The sequence below is a fragment of the Diabrotica virgifera genome, chromosome 6, assembly GCF_917563875.1.
Source record: "Diabrotica virgifera virgifera chromosome 6, PGI_DIABVI_V3a".
Classification (NCBI taxonomy): Eukaryota; Metazoa; Arthropoda; class Insecta; order Coleoptera; family Chrysomelidae; genus Diabrotica; species Diabrotica virgifera.
Genome location: NC_065448.1, coordinates 178,894,921 through 178,911,232, shown reverse-complemented (window position 1 = coordinate 178,911,232; position 16,312 = coordinate 178,894,921). Strand labels below are relative to the sequence as shown.

Here is a 16,312-nt window from a genome sequence, read left to right as displayed (position 1 = left end):
CATTGACCCCTCTCTTGGCTACGTGCCTGGTAATACATACAACTCTTGACATTTCCCATTACATTTGAGGAAGCAAACAATATAGCGCCATCTAGTGGTGTGCGGTGATAACCAGAGCAATCGAACCTTATATTTATAAAATTGCTTTATTATTGTTTTTGTATAAGTGTTTGAACTATTTTTATTTTAATTTAATTTAGCAAAATTAGCTTGTTATTCAAAAATTTATAAAATTAAATTTGAATGTTTACGTGAAATTTTACATTTTCAAAACGTAGTTTCACTTCAAGCCGACAGTGGCGCTACCGCGCTAGTGGCAACGTGCTTCCCGATTACTGTGGGAGTTGGATGTATTACAGTCAATAGTATTTGGATATAGGTAACTGAATTCACGGTTATTAGACTTTATTACGGTTGCCTTGTCCGACAGTGGTGGGGAGACTTATATTTTTGACTTTACGTCACAAGAGTTTACATTCCCATATTTTTAAATGATTTTCGATCATTGAATGTTTTATTGTGTATATATGTGTATTATTTGTGTTATTATGAAATAATAATACAAATAGTACACATTTTATCTTATACCGGGTGGTGAATCGTAAAAAGGGCCATAGGAAACTCAATGAAAAAGTCTGAATTGTTGAATTCCTGCTTCCCTAATTATTTTACATCAAAAATCATGAGAGAATACTTGTAGAGAATTAAAATCTGTATTAAAATCAAAAGTTAAAATTGTTCTACGATTTAAATGCATTCCAAAATTTTGAAAAATATGATACATTTGCCACAATAGGTATGCGTGTAAAAGTTAGGCCACACGTTACTATTTAACTGACAGTGCTCGACAGTGCTCACACCATTGACTGAATAAAAAATCTTTATTATTAATCCTTTCTCCGCAACTAAGGGTATCTTATCAACTGTATTGTTTTTAAACAATAGATGATAAAATAAAAATATTGACAGTTCAAAAATGTGAACATTATTGCATTGTGTGTGGCCTATATTTGGGCTGAAAACTAAAATGTATTACATTTTACAAAATTTTGGAATATGTTTAATTACGTAGACCAATTTTAACAGTTGTTTCCAATACAGATTTAAATCCTCTACAAATAGTTTTTAATGTCTTTTGATGTAAAATAATTAGGGAAGTTGTAATTCAACAGTTCAGAATTTTACATTGAGTTACTGCAAAATTTTAACGCATGTCAAAATTCTCAATGTGTTTTAATTGTATTCATTTTTTTCGAATCCTGAGAAAACTAATAAATATTTTAAAAAAATTTAAACTCAGAATGAAAGACTACATTATTACCGAGGGCCTAAAGTCCCTGAAAACTTCTATAATGTTTATTTTAATAAGTTACAGGGCTGAAAATAAAAGAGAAGTGTGATATTTAATTTCAAATATTTCATTCAATAGAAACTGCTTGTTTATTCTAAGGGGCTTTCCGCCCTCGGCAATAATGTAATCTTTCATCCTGCGTTTAAATTTGTCTAAAATACTTGGTTTTCTCAGGATTCGAAAAGAAAATATATTACGATTCAAATGACACTACACTCTCGTGACGTAATCGCACCCTTAATGTTCATTGGTTAGTCGATCTAGGCAACCGTATAGTAATGTCTAAAGGCGGCTGCACAATTGCCCGGGAACGGGAACGAGAACGGAAACGGGAACGGGAAAAAAGTTAACCTCTACGTAAATTAAATGTTGTAGATGCACAATAACCGAGAACGAGAAGCTGTCCGGTAACGGGAACGGGAAAGTTGACCATGTTTTAACTTTCTCGTTCCCGTTGTATTCCCGGAACCAATCAGAAGGCAGTATTAAAAATACTGTCAAATGCCCAATAAAAATTTGTTATTAGAAGTGTGTGACCAAGTTTTAGTGACAATTTTTATACATTTTGCATTAAAATAAATGACGAACGATTGATTTCTTTATTGGAAAAATGTCCTCATCCGTATGATTGATGTAGATCATAGTACGTACTTATATGGTAATTAGATACAATAATAATTATAAATATTTGAATGATATGCTTTTTATCTTTATGCTGACAAACCTTTGCGATTGCACACATATTGTGTAAATTAGTTCCAAGATCATAAAAAACGAAAATATTAAAAGCTCGTCATCAAATAAATCCATATTTTTAGAGTTAACAGACATGTTCTTTTAATAAAATTAGAAAAAGATCGTTCCACAAAATTTATTTTGAGAAGAAAAATAATTAATAGCACAAGTGACAGTGACACAAAACAGCTGTTTACCATTTAATTGTGAATCTGCTGATGCTTTCAGTTTCCGTTCTCGTTCCCGTTTCCGTTCTCGTTCCCGTTTCCGTTCTCGTTCCCGTTCCCGGTCAATAGGGCTTTTCATTCACAGTCATTTGTTTCGAACTTCTGTCAAATGTCGTATAATCCGTGTATATTAATATTATACACAGATTATACAACATATGACAGAAGCTCGAAACAAATGACAATCGATGAAAAGCCCTATTGTGCAGCCGCCTTAAGAACCGTGAACTGAATTCGCTCTATCGAGATTCACTTTGACACTGACGTTAGTAATTTCTTTTTTGAAAAGTTCAGTTGTCAGAAGTGACTGGAAATTACTACAAAACCAACCCACCTGCTCATATCCAATATTATTAATAATAAACAGACATCAAAAGAACATAAACCTTACGTCAATCAATAATTATTTATTTACACCATTATAATGTATTGATAACAAATGAGAAAATTATTTATTGTACAAAATAAAAATATTTGGTAGAAATAAACTTCACAAAATTTTATGAGATTATTAGACACTCCCACTATTTCTAATAATTCTTCTTTTTTTAATGAAAGATTAAGTTGATTTGAGTTGATTTTAGCAGTTAATAGTGTGAGGTAGGAATTTTTGTGTTGTATGTTTCCTATCCCGAATGTGGCGAATGTGTCAAAAACAATCTCGCGAGAGCGAATGTAGTATACCTATTTAGTATAATAGGGAACTTGACAATTTTTTTTTTATTTATTTATTATATTTGTCTACATATAGAAACAACGCATACCAAATATCAACCCTCAAATCGCAATATTTAATTTACAATGCACATTTAAAGTTGTGATCACCAGCTATCCATTTTAAATAACAGGAAGAGCGCTGTGACGTCACGGCGCTCGTTCCAGGACAAGAGAACAACGAACTGGCAACACTGTTGCCACAAACTGTCAACTGTAAAAACTGTGTTTTGAAGGTTAGATTTTGTTCGGAGTTCGGTGATAATTTATTTTTGCTTTTTATTATCTGTGCTTTAATAATATTATTAATAATAATGGAAGCAACACAAAATCAATATTACAAATATTGTATCGTTCACTTGTGTTCCAATACCACTTATAAAACACCCGGAAAGTTATTTATTCGTGTGCCTAAAGATCAAAAACGTCGTTTAAAATGGTTAAAGGCATGCAGAAAAAATGAGAAAGATATTTCACAGAAAACTACAGCCCATGTATGTGAGGATCATTTTAATGTGAGTATAAAAATCAGACTCTATATCTAATCATCTACATAATATGTCATATCATTATACATATTAGTACTTAGGTATTTTATGTTTATTTCTTTGCTACACAATGCAGTAATACTTACTAAGTATAGTATTACGGTTGTATCACAAATAACCTTATGTTTTTAATTGTTACTATATTTATTCATAATAACACATATTTTTATATGGCTTATTTAGTTATTTATTTTTTTAGCTTGAAGAAGACATTGATAACTATGTTAAATACAAGTTAATGGGTGGTCCAAAAAAAATGAAACCAAATGTAGTGCCTCATATATTTGATTGCCAGCAAAGTAGAAAAAGATCTTTTGAAAATCATCCCAGGGCAGCAGGTACTAAGAGAACTGCAAAAAGAATTGTTGATGAAGCTATTTCTTTGGTGCCACAAGATCCAGTTTGTATTCAGGAGAATTTGGGCATAGTTGCATGTAGTAGTAAGACCATTCACCCTATGGAAATTCAGCTGGAAACAAAAAATGACATTGAAGTTTCAAAAAGGGATGTCTCTTCACAAACCCGTCCTAGTGTTAGGACTAAAGGTGTTCAATGTAACCTACATTGTGGAATTACAGTAGCGTTATCGCCAATCAGAATTATTCCAGACAACATAGAGATGAAGCCATCAACGAGTTATGTGACAAATATTTCTGAAACTACTCTAAGCATACAAAGTAGTGGTCATGAAAATTTTAGTGAAAGTGTTAGTGGAAGTAGTGAGTATACTTTAACGCCTGGTGAAGTGAAAAAACTTAATGATGAAAAGAGAACTGAATTTAAAAATCTGACAATGAATTGTACAATTACAAAGTTACAAAACAGACCTAGATTGTATATGGGATTACCAGAACATGCATACTACACATTTCAATTGCTAGAAAAATATTGCACGGTAAATTCTATGTATATATTTTTAACACTAAAAAAAATCAGGACTGGACTTTCTTTTTTAGCTCTAGCAGATGATTTTGGCATAACTGAAAGTTATGCTTCAAAAATATTTTCGAAATCTGTTCCAATTATAAGTAAATATTTAAGAAAATGTATAATACAACCTCAGGTTTCATTCGTGAAATCAAATTTACCTATAGCTTTTCGAGCTCGATATTGTAATATTTACTGTATAATTGATTGTTTAGAAATAGAGATAGAGAAACCAACTGATGCAGTGAAACAATCTTTAACATGGTCAGAATATAAAAAATGTAATACACTTAAATATTTAATATGTTGCACTCCTGATGGTATCATAAATTATATATCGACAGCATTTGGGGGTCGTACATCTGATGCTATCATTGCAGAACATAGTGGTTTTTTAAATATTTTACCTTCAAATGTTGCTGTTATGGCAGATAGGGGATTTAAACATATTGACCATTTACTTAGGTCTAAAGGTTGTGTACTAATCAGGCCACCGAGTGTCTCTGTAGGTACAAAACCTAGTAAAGATGAGGTATTTGAGACCAAACGAATAGCTAGCTTGAGAATTCATGTAGAAAGAGTTATTCGTAGATTGAGAGAATTTTCATTTTTAGCACCACATGCATGTATTGATAATAAATTGTTGTGTTATTCAGATAATATTATCAAAATAGTGTGTGGATTAATCAACTTGCAATCAGGAATAATTTCAGGACGGTAACTTTTTGTAGGTTTTACTTTTATACTTTGTAGGTAGTTATTTAGTTTTAGAAAAAAATTTTAGAATATTTTTAAGAAAATGGTTGGTAAAAACCTGATATTTCATATTATTACTATTTCACTATTTGCAATATATTATTATTATCTGATCTTATACAATTCTAATGCGACAAGCCATGCAGTTTCCCAGGACAGTACCTAACTTTTTATAACGGGATAATTTTATTATACAGGGTGTAACAAAAATACAGGTCATAAATTTAATCACATATTCTGGGACCAAAAATAGTTCTATTGAACCTAACTTACCTTAGTACAAATGTGCACGGAAAAAAGTTACAGACCTTTGAAGTTACAAAAATCGAATTTTTCCAATATATAGAAAACTATTAGAGATTTTTTATTGAAAATGTACATGTGGTATTAAGTATTATGGCAGTAGTATTTTAAGAAAAAATTATAATGAAATTTTAACACTCCATAAAATTTTTATGGGAGTTTGGTTACTTTAAACCCCCCCCCCCCCCACTTTTGTGTACGTGTATTTAAATATTATTGTAGTGCCATTAGTTAAACACAAGTTTTTAAAAACTTTTTTGATTCTTAGTATTTTTTCCAAAAGTCAGTTTTTATCGAGATAGTTCAATATTTGTCAAATCCACCACATATTTGTATGGTAAAGTACGATTATGGAGACTTGGTAATAATATGAAAATTTATTTATGATTTACATTTTTTGTATATTTTGAACCATATTAAAAAAGAAGCCACATCTCGATAAAAGATGCTTTATCAAAAAAATACAAAGAGGCAAAAAAGTTTTAAAAACACTGTGTTTAATTAATGATACCGCAGTAATAGTTTAATTGGAACGTACACAAACATTTGGGGGGTTTAAAGGAACAAAACCCTCATAAAATTTTTATGTAAACATATTAAAAAAGAAGCCTCAACTCGACAAAAACTGCCTTATCGAAAAAATACTAAGAGGTAAAAAAGTTTTAAAAACATTGAATTTAACTAATGGGATCACAATAATAATAATATATTTGGAACGTACACAAAAGTTTGGGGGGGTTTAAGGGAACAAAACCCCCATAAAATTTTTAGGGGTGCACAAATTTCACTATAATTTTTCTTTAAGATGTTCTTTCCATAATAATGCCACGTGTCCATTTTCAACAAAAAATCTCTAATAGTTTTCGATATATTCAAAAAAATCAATTTTCATTTTGTAACTTCAAAGGGCTGTAACTTCTTTTGTGTGCATGCTTGCACTAAGGTATGTTAGGTTCATTTGAACTATTTTTGGTCCCAGAATATGTGGTTTAATTTATGACCTGTATTTTTGTTACACCCTGTATATATTTTAAACAAACTACATATGTAGGAAAGTAATGTAAAATATTTTTTTCTATTCTCATACTATACTATAATAAGTATAATATATCAATTATGATTTCACTACCAGCATCATAGTGAACTTCATTATGATAGTGAAATCTACCTATCCACTACCTAGTGAAGGTAGTGAAATAATATATAATAAACTTCATTAGGATACAGATTTTTAACCAATAGAATCGCGATATGGCATTTGAGATGAAGGTGTCACACACGCAGTTACCAATGGCGAGTCAAATACATACTCTTTGGCAGTTCTCAATATGTAAACAAACTGACAAACTACTTAATTTGTTTGCGTTACAAAATTAATAAATTTGAATATATTATTTGTAGTGAATGATAATAATAAAAAAAATTGTGTATACGACTTGCATTTAATTATCATTATGAAGCTCATACTCTATACGAAACTTGCCGCTAGGCAGCTCGTTTGATATCCCTCATACTCACTTTATAATGACCATCATTAAATGCTCGTTGCATAATATACTATGTATTAAAATCGAATACACTAATTTTATTAAAATTTAATAGTAATTTTTGATATAAGCATTAAAAATACTTATCAACATGTCTTTATGCACAAGAAATCCACAACTACAAACTTACTATCTTATGAAACATCTATTATCAGAGATCTGGAAAGAAAATGTCCGGTAGATTGTATATACACAGAATTTTCAAAAGCCTTTGATAGGATTGAACACTACTTACTGTTACATAAACTTAAGGTATATGGTTTCAACAATCAGCTTTTAAAGTGGTTTGCTAGCAATTTAATAGGTCGCACACAAAAAGTCAAACTGGGTTCATTTATGTAAGATGCAATACAAATAAAATCTAGAGTTCCACAAGGTGCTCATTGCTCGCCCCTTCTGTTCAATCGATTTGTTAATGATATAGGTGAATGTTTTAATCACTCTAAGTACTTGCTATTTGCTGATGATTTAAAGATGTACAGATCTATCAAAGATCATGAAGATTGTAGTCTCCTTCAAAATGATCTCAATAATTTAGTTAAGTGGTGTAACAAATACAGACTCTTTTTAAACATTAATAAATGTCATTTCATTAGCTTCCACAAAGTTGCAAAAAAATATCAATATCATCATATGTCATCGACAGTAAGGCGCTCTCTTATGTTAAAACAGTAAAGGATTTAGGAGTAATATTCGATGAAAACCTAACGTTTGTGGATCACATTAACTATGTGACAGCAAAGGCTTCAAAAGTATTGGAATATATACTTCGCAGTTGTGCTGATCTTTCCCTTAATACAATAAAGGCTGTTTACACATCATTGGCTATATCTCTATTAGAATTCTCCTCTATTGTCTGGTCACCATTTTATAATGTTCATGTTGTTTGTCTCTAGAGAGTTCAAAATAAGTTGTTAAGATTTGTAGCGTACAGATTGGGATATAATGTTATTGAACTAAACCAACCACAACTATACCATCATCCGTAGTGATCTCAATTTGCACTCCTTAAAAGACTGTAGAATTATAAATGATCTAGCTTTTATTTATAAACTATTAAATAGTGAAATCAATTGCCCTGATTTATTAAAATTAATAAACTTTAATATTCCAAACCATGATCTGAGCAATAATAACTTTTTTTTTAATGGCATAGACTTTATGTCATTCAGCCAGTCACAACATGAGTATTAGTGTCATGTGTAGTGTGTATGTTGAGTAAGTGTCTTGTTACTTTGCAAAGTCGACGTCATTGTCTTTGCAAAGAGACGCTAATTGTACCCGAACGTCTGCGGACCCTCCCGTGAGTACCGATCCCTCAAGGACAGAAACTATATTCATTTATTAATTTACAATAAATGAAAAATATCTGACCCTGGCGGGATTCGAACCCACAACCTTTCGGATTTTTTTGATCCAAAGGCAGGCGCTCTTACCACTGAGCCACGGAGGGGGTTAAATAATAACTTGTTACATGTACCTCATCATTCAACAAACTATGGTCTTAACTCACCAATAGATAGAACTTTGAGTCACCTGAATGATTTGGACATCGATTTATTCTCTTCTTCCAGTACTTAGAGCATTTAAAAACCGACTAAAATCAATTTTTCCAGTCAGCACTGGTTTAATATTATATTTTCAGTAGATTTGTTAATTTTTGCCATGGACAATGCTTTTGTATTATGTAATTTATTAACTTTTTATTGTCTGTAGTTAGTTGATGAATGTCGGTTTATATTATATTTATCATTATGCATTGTCACTGCATAGCGTGGATTGTGTGTATGTTAAATTTAGTTTTATTGTAATGTACTTACTACAGTTTTATGCTGTCACACTTTCATTTAATTCATTTAATTTAATTTTTTGTTTTTTTCCTGTTTTACTAGACTTTACTACTATGTACTACTTTTACTTCTACTTATTGTTTATATATGTATATTTTTTATGAAATTGGGGAAACCTGTAAATAAATAAATAAAAGTACAATTTTACGCATGTACATACAAACACGCATGTGAAGGTTTGCAGAATGAGCGAAGCGAATTCTGCAATTCACATAAGTGCCTTAAAAATGTACTTTTTAACACGTAAGTATATCATACAATATTTTTTCTACAAACGTTATAAATTTATAAAATACAATATTTTTGTTATTTGCTGAAACCATGAAACCTATGACCCGTAAAAGGTAGAATTTGTTGTCTACACTCGAGGGGAATGTCTAAAAATTCTTAGCGAAAATATTATACCGTTACATAAACTTGTTTTTTCTACAAACGTGTTAAAAATGCAATAATATAGTTTACTCTTTCAAATTGTGCAAGTTGTACTATTAATCATAAATAAAATATAAATATTTTGACGTTTCAAAATTTGACATTTCACTTTTAACTGCAGTGCTTTAAAATTTTTAGTGCACCCAGTGCTTTAAAGTAGCATTTTTAACGCTCCTATGGAGTGCTAAAAATTGCATTTTTAACACGTTTTTAGAGGAAATAATTTAAAGCTTTATTTAACTTTATATTTACTTGATTTACATGCAAGACATTTATTATTCAAAAAATTTAATTTTTAATTCTATTGACTGCTTGTTACTCCTAAAATTTTGAAAAAAAAAATGAGAGATGTAACTGTAGATGGCAATTGATTGAATCTCCCATCGTATGGCGATAGGTAAAATGACTAGTGCTGAATAAAATATAATCAATAAATGTAGTAAACGACAGTAACTTTGTGTGTGTGTATGTGTGTGTGTGTGTGTGAAAAAATGGCTTGAATGCGTGTCCGTTAGCCACAGATTTTTATTTTATTTTTACCTCTATTTATTAGTTTTGGTATATTTATACGTACATATTTCACTTAAATGACATATTTGTTTCTTTCAAGTAGTTTATGAGCAATTTAAATATTTCCATTTTATGACAACTTAGTAGATATTCTATACTAATTTGAAAATGAACTTGTGCTTGTTGTAAATTATAATATAATTTATTTATATATCTCTCGTTAATTGTGCATTGCAAGAAAATATGGTTTAAATCTCTAATCGAAACATTATCACAAAAACAGACTGATGAATTAACTATTCCTAATTTGTGCAGATGTGCCTCATATTTTCCGTGCCGAGTTTTTAATCTGACGATAGTAGAAATATCTTGCTTTGGCAGGTTATATTTAAATATGTATTCAGGTGGCGGAGGAAGTTCTTGATGTAAATAAAAATATAAATTTTTTGACATACTTGTAATATTTTTCCATTCTTTTTTCCATATTTTATTTATTCTAACTTTGACGTCATTTATTGCATCTGTCGATAAGCTGTGAGTTAGTATCTCACCTTTTTTTATTGCATCTTTGGCCAACTCATCCACTTTCTCATTACCCAGTATACCGGCATGCCCTTTTGCCCATATAAATACTACTTTAGACAAATAATTTTTTATATTACATAAAATTTTTGATTTGTATGAACTAAAATCAGTATTTTCAATTGCATATATTGCAGATCTGGAGTCTGTTATTATCACAGCTTTTTCAATATCATTCTCTTTGATCCATTCTAGAGCTTTTTCGATGGCTATAATCTCAGCTGTAAAAATACTACTAATACTAGATAATTTGTAATTATTATGTTGATGGGTATTTTGCACATACATAGCACACCCTACTCCTGTTTGATTTTTAGGACCGTCTGTGTAAATTACTGTGTAATCCACAAAGTCGCTCAGTATAGATTTTACTAAAATATTATTTAAATGATTTGATTCTGTATATTTAGGAATTATGATTCTTGGTTTTTTATCAAAGTTTTATACGGAAATTTATAAATTGGTACTAATTTACTGTTGTGTAAATCTGTAGAATTACTGGTTTCAACGAATGCATCTATTACTGGTGGTGAATTTTTTATTCTCCAATATTTGCTAGTTAAGTTTTCCATGTTTAATAAAGCCAAATTTGTTAGAAGGTCTGACTCAGTGTTTCTTAGCTTTATGCAGTATTTTTGAGCTAAAAATTGTCTACGTAAATTTAATGTGATTTCATTACACTCCGCTAGCATAACGTTTGTTGGAGTGGATACCATTGCACTTAACATAATAATATTCTCAAGCATCTGTATTGTATCCTATCTAAAAATTTTAAGTTCGTATTGCTTGCTGATCCATATATCCAACACCCATAGTCCACGACTGACGGAATACAAGCATTGTAGAACAATAAAGCTGTTTTGGGGTCTGCACCCCATTTTCTGTTAGTAATACACCTTAGTATATTTATTTTTTTTTCACACTTACCTTTGATGTATTGAATATGTTTTGTCCACAGAAGTTTATTATCTAGTAGGTACTATCCCTAGATACTTATACTGATTCACCATTGGTATAGTACGCCCACTCGAGGTTACGTTTCCCGGTGCGCGCAACCTATGCCTGGTGAAAAACATAATATTGGATTTTTCTGTGGACATGGTCATATTATTTTCATTTGTCCATTGTATAATAATTTTAACTATATGCCTCAATGACCATAGACAGTCGTCGTAGGTTTTTTTGGTGGAGTATATACAGATATCATCTGCATATTGTAAACATTTAATGTTTTCGTCAAACAAACTATGAATACTAGCAGAATATAAGTTGAATAATGTTGGACTTAATACTGAACCCTGTGGCAGACCTTGATTTACAATTCTTGGTCCGTGTAGTATATTTCTATGATCTTTTAACCATGCTGTACCTTTTTTATTTTTATACTTTGTAAGTATATAGTTGAATGGGTCCGCCGAATAACGTTGTAAGCACCACACCACTTGTTTTTATTAAATCGAAAAATAAATTTTAAAATTATAACAATGACAAACTTAAACATTTTAAGAGTTAGTAATAAAGTTTGAAACTACAGATTACAAACTGTATTACTCACCCTTAAAATAATAAATACTCACCCTTAAAATAAATAAAATAAATAAATAAAATGTATAAACTCACCATTATCACAAAGACAGGCAATGTGGCACTTACAACGTTATTTCGGCGGACTCATTCAGTTGTTTAGTTTAAAAAAAATATATTTTTAAGGAAATGGTTGGTAGGAACCTGATATTTCATCTTACTACTATTTCACTATTTGCAATATACAGGGTGTAACGAAAATACAGGTCACAAATTTAATCACATATCCTGGGACCAAAAATAGTTCGAATGAACCTAACTTACCTTAGTACAAATGTGCATATAAAAAAAGTTACAACCCTTTGAAGTTACAAACTGAAAATCGATTGTTTCCAATATATCGAAAACTATTAAAGATTTTTTATTGAAAATGGACATATGGCATTCTTATGACAGTAGCATCTTAAGAAAAAATTATAGTGAAATTTGGCCACCCTATAAAAATTTTATGGGGATTTAGTTCCTTTAAACCCCCCCCCCCCCCCCAAACTTTTGTGTACGTTCCAATTAAATTATTATTGTAGTACCATTACTTAAACACAATATTTTTAAAACTTTTTTGGCTCTTAGTACTTTTTGGAAAAGTCAGTTTTTATTGAGATATTTTGAATATTTGTCAAATCCACCACATATTTGTATATGGTTAAGTACGATTATCGAGACTTGGTAATAATATGAAAATTTATGTATGATTTACATTTTTAGTTATATTTTGAACCGTCTAGAAACGAAGTCATATCTCGATAAAAGGTGCCTTCTCGAAAAAATACAAAGAGGCAAAAAAGTTTTAAAAACATTGTATTTAGCTAATGGTACCCCAGTAATAGTTTAATTGGAGCGTACACAAACATTTGGGGTGTTTAAAGGAACAAAACCCCCATAAAGTTTTTATGTAAACATATTAAAAAAGAAGCCGTAACTCGATAAAAACTGCCTTATCGAAAAAATACTGAGCCAAAAAAGTTTTAAAAATATTAAATTTAACTAATGGTACCACAATAATAATTTAATTGGGACGTACAGAAAAGTTTGGGGGGGTTTAAGGGAGCAAAACCCCCATAAAAATTTTATGGGGAGCACAAATTTCACTATAATTTTTCTTTAAGGTGCTTCTACCATAAGAATGCTACATATCCATTTTCCATAGAAAATCTCTAATAGTTTTCGATACATTCGAAAAAATCGATTTTCATTTTGTAACTTCGAAGGGCTATAACTTTTTTTATGTGCATATTTGTACTAAGGTAAGTTAGGTTCATTCGAACTACTTTTGGTCCCAGAATATGTGATTTAATTTATGACCTGTATTTTTGTTACACCCTGTATATTATGTTAAATATAATATAAACAATAAATGTAAAGTAACATTTATTTTGTTTTATTTCACAATTATACCAGATTCCCAAATGCATCTATCTAGGGATTGGTCAAGGTCAAACACAGTAAAAGTAATTTAATAAAAACAAATCAAACTAATATCGTAGTGCAAGTGGTTTTATTAATCATAAATTAATTATAGGTATATACCTAAATTATACTTTATATATTTATATGTATATACAGCACAACCAGATTCACATTGTATTTGTGATTTGGATGTGCACTGTTGTTGACTTTCGGTTTTTCCATATTTTCTGAATTTTATTTTGGTACCGTGCAGGCATTTTACTTGGCGAGACGTTACAAAAATAAAATTTAAAAAAAATTTGGAAAAACCGAATGTTAACACCAGTTTGCATCCAAATCTTAAATGCAAAGTGAAACTGGTCGTGCTGTATATAAATATATTATCATTTTTTGAATGAGTTACATAAATGTGTAAATATATTATATTGCCAGAAGTTTTCGGCAGCATCCATTAAGGTGGTATGACACAATGTTAAAATTTATATAGTTTTTAGGTACAGTTACCGTCACTATTTCAAAACCAATCTTCAACTTAGGGGTATGTACGTGAACTGTAGACTTTCTATTTTAATAGTATCTAGTTAAAATTTCCAAAGAAAGCAGTATATTTTTTATAACTGTACTTAAAGGAGTCCATGTCATAACTTACTTAGTAACTTGCTATAAAAATTCGTTTTGCATAATAATTTTTGAACTTGGGTGCAAAATAACTACCAGAAACGATTAACTATGCAAAAAGCTTTATTTTAAACAAAATTTCATTGTCCATACTGCCATAATTTTTAAATTAACTGTACCTAAAAGTAAAAATTTTAGTTAAAAGCTGCAATCTGGGGATTTTGTTGAAATTACAGCAATAAGTTGGCATTTTTCTAGTGATAAATTAGTTCCGCTGTCACTTAATAGATGAGAAGATGAGTTCACGTGTCATTTAGTAGATGGCAGCAGTGATGTATTAAATGGAGACAGATGCGCGTTTGCCGGATTTTAAGAAAATCTACAAACAATTGAAAACGAGTTTTGTAACCACGGAAATACGATGAATCACGCGGTTTTGTTTAGAAAAGTGGCCCCACCCCCTCCCAGTACGCATTTTGGACCTTGTTTGACTTTCACTTTCAATCATGATTGTATAACGTCACAGTGTCTTAACAATACAAATATACATTTTTTATGCTTGAAACCGTGACGTTATACGAATGGTTGAAAGTTAAACGAGGTTCAAAATGACTCCAAAGTGTTTACTGGGGGATTATACTAGTTTTGACATAATACATAAATAACATCAGTAAGTTCTAGTATGTTATGTGGGGCGGATCTAAAAACAATTTCAGTTTTATTCACTTGCAAATTTAATTTCTGGCAAATTTAATTTTTATAGGGCCGAAAATAATGCATTGTTCGGATACAATTAGCGTCTCTTTGTAAAGACGATGACGTCGACATTTTTACACACATTACACATGCCAATGGCCATTAGTATTTGTTGAGGCATTATCCTAATAAAAAAATTGTAGACAAAACAATATTGTATAATCATTGATTAATTTATGTCAAATATTTCCGTAAGTGAAAAAAAATATTTAAATTTACTGGAGTAATAATTAGATAAACCGATATGCAGACGATACAGTTGTGGTTGCTAGCAGTATCGACAGGCCTGTCATACCCGGGTACCTACAAAGAGCGAGTGAAAAAAGAGATTTTAACCATCAACATAAATAAAACAAAAATGGACACTGGTGAGCAAAACTCAAAAACCTGCCAGACAATTGAAAATAAAAAACCAATTCAACACGTAGAAGTATATGTATACCTTGGAACAGTCGTCAACTAGAAATGGGATCAAACAACCGAAATACGATGTAGAATTGAAAAGGCCAGAGCTACATTTAACATGAGAAATATATTCAATCATTGCGACATATCTGTCCCACTAAAAATACGGCTGCTAAAATGCTATGTATTTCCAGTCTTGTTGTATGGAGCAGAGACCTGGACAATAACGGAAACATTATCGAAAAGGCTAGAGGTATTCGAAATGTGGGTGTACCGACTTATCCTCAAAATGTCCTGGACGACTCACATTACCAACGTAGAGGTATTGCGCTGAGGAGAAAACAAAAATGAGAAATCTGTTTCACAATAGAAACGGAAACCTGAATACCTCGATCATATTATGAGACATGATAAATATCGTATACTGCCACTGACAATACAGAGTAAAATAGAGAGCAAACGTGGACCCAGAAGAAGAAGACACTCATGACTTCAAAACTTACGCCAATGGTTTGGACTAACGTGCCAATGTCCGCAACGGACGAGGCACATGAAGAAGAAGAAGAAGAATTTAAAATGAGATATTCTTCTCACGGTGCTTATTCGTTCCGAATGTTGGCGATCAGCATGGCTATCCTAACTTTGCATGTTGCTATTCGGAATAGTCTGTTTGTCGATGTAGGTATTGAACCAGTTTCTCAGATATATTCTTCTTCTCCCTGGTCCTCTCTTCCCAATACCTTGCCCTGAAGAATGAGTAGCGGCAATCTCTATTCATTCCTCATAACATGGCCAAGATATTCTACTTTGCGCTCTTTGATAATAATGTGTGTTAATAATCTCGCATTCCTTGCCCATTCTACGTAAGACCTCAACATTAGTCACACGACCCATCCACGAAATTCTTAAAATGCGACTGTATATACCACATCTTGAATGCCTTGAGTTTTCTTAAAGAAGTTTCGGAAAGAGTCCAGGCTTCTACTCAGTATAATAATCTAGAAAATACATAGGATCTGATAATAGAAATTTTGTTAACAAGTGGTAAATGTGACTTCTG

At 31.1% G+C, this 16,312-nt stretch overlaps 1 protein-coding gene across 1 annotated transcript; it reads left to right on the top strand.

The window, feature by feature from the left end:
- The first annotated feature begins 3,014 nt into the window (after positions 1-3,014).
- Positions 3,015-16,303, top strand: LOC126887051 (uncharacterized). Its single transcript, XM_050654373.1, has 2 exons — positions 3,015-3,542; positions 3,775-16,303. Exons 1-2 carry the CDS (start codon positions 3,342-3,344, stop codon positions 5,221-5,223), a joined length of 1,650 nt encoding a protein of 549 aa, XP_050510330.1. The 5' UTR covers positions 3,015-3,341; the 3' UTR covers positions 5,224-16,303.
- Positions 16,304-16,312: the final 9 nt, after the last annotated feature.

What these genes read in the sequence shown, in the direction of transcription:
- LOC126887051 (XM_050654373.1), top strand. Translation starts at nt 3,342, where the DNA reads ATGGAAGCAACACAAAATCAATATTACAAATATTGTATCGTTCACTTG. An exon ending in TATGTGAGGATCATTTTAAT is followed by an intron (nt 3,543 to 3,774) that starts GTGAGTATAAAA and finishes TTATTTTTTTAG; the next exon opens with CTTGAAGAAGACATTGATAA.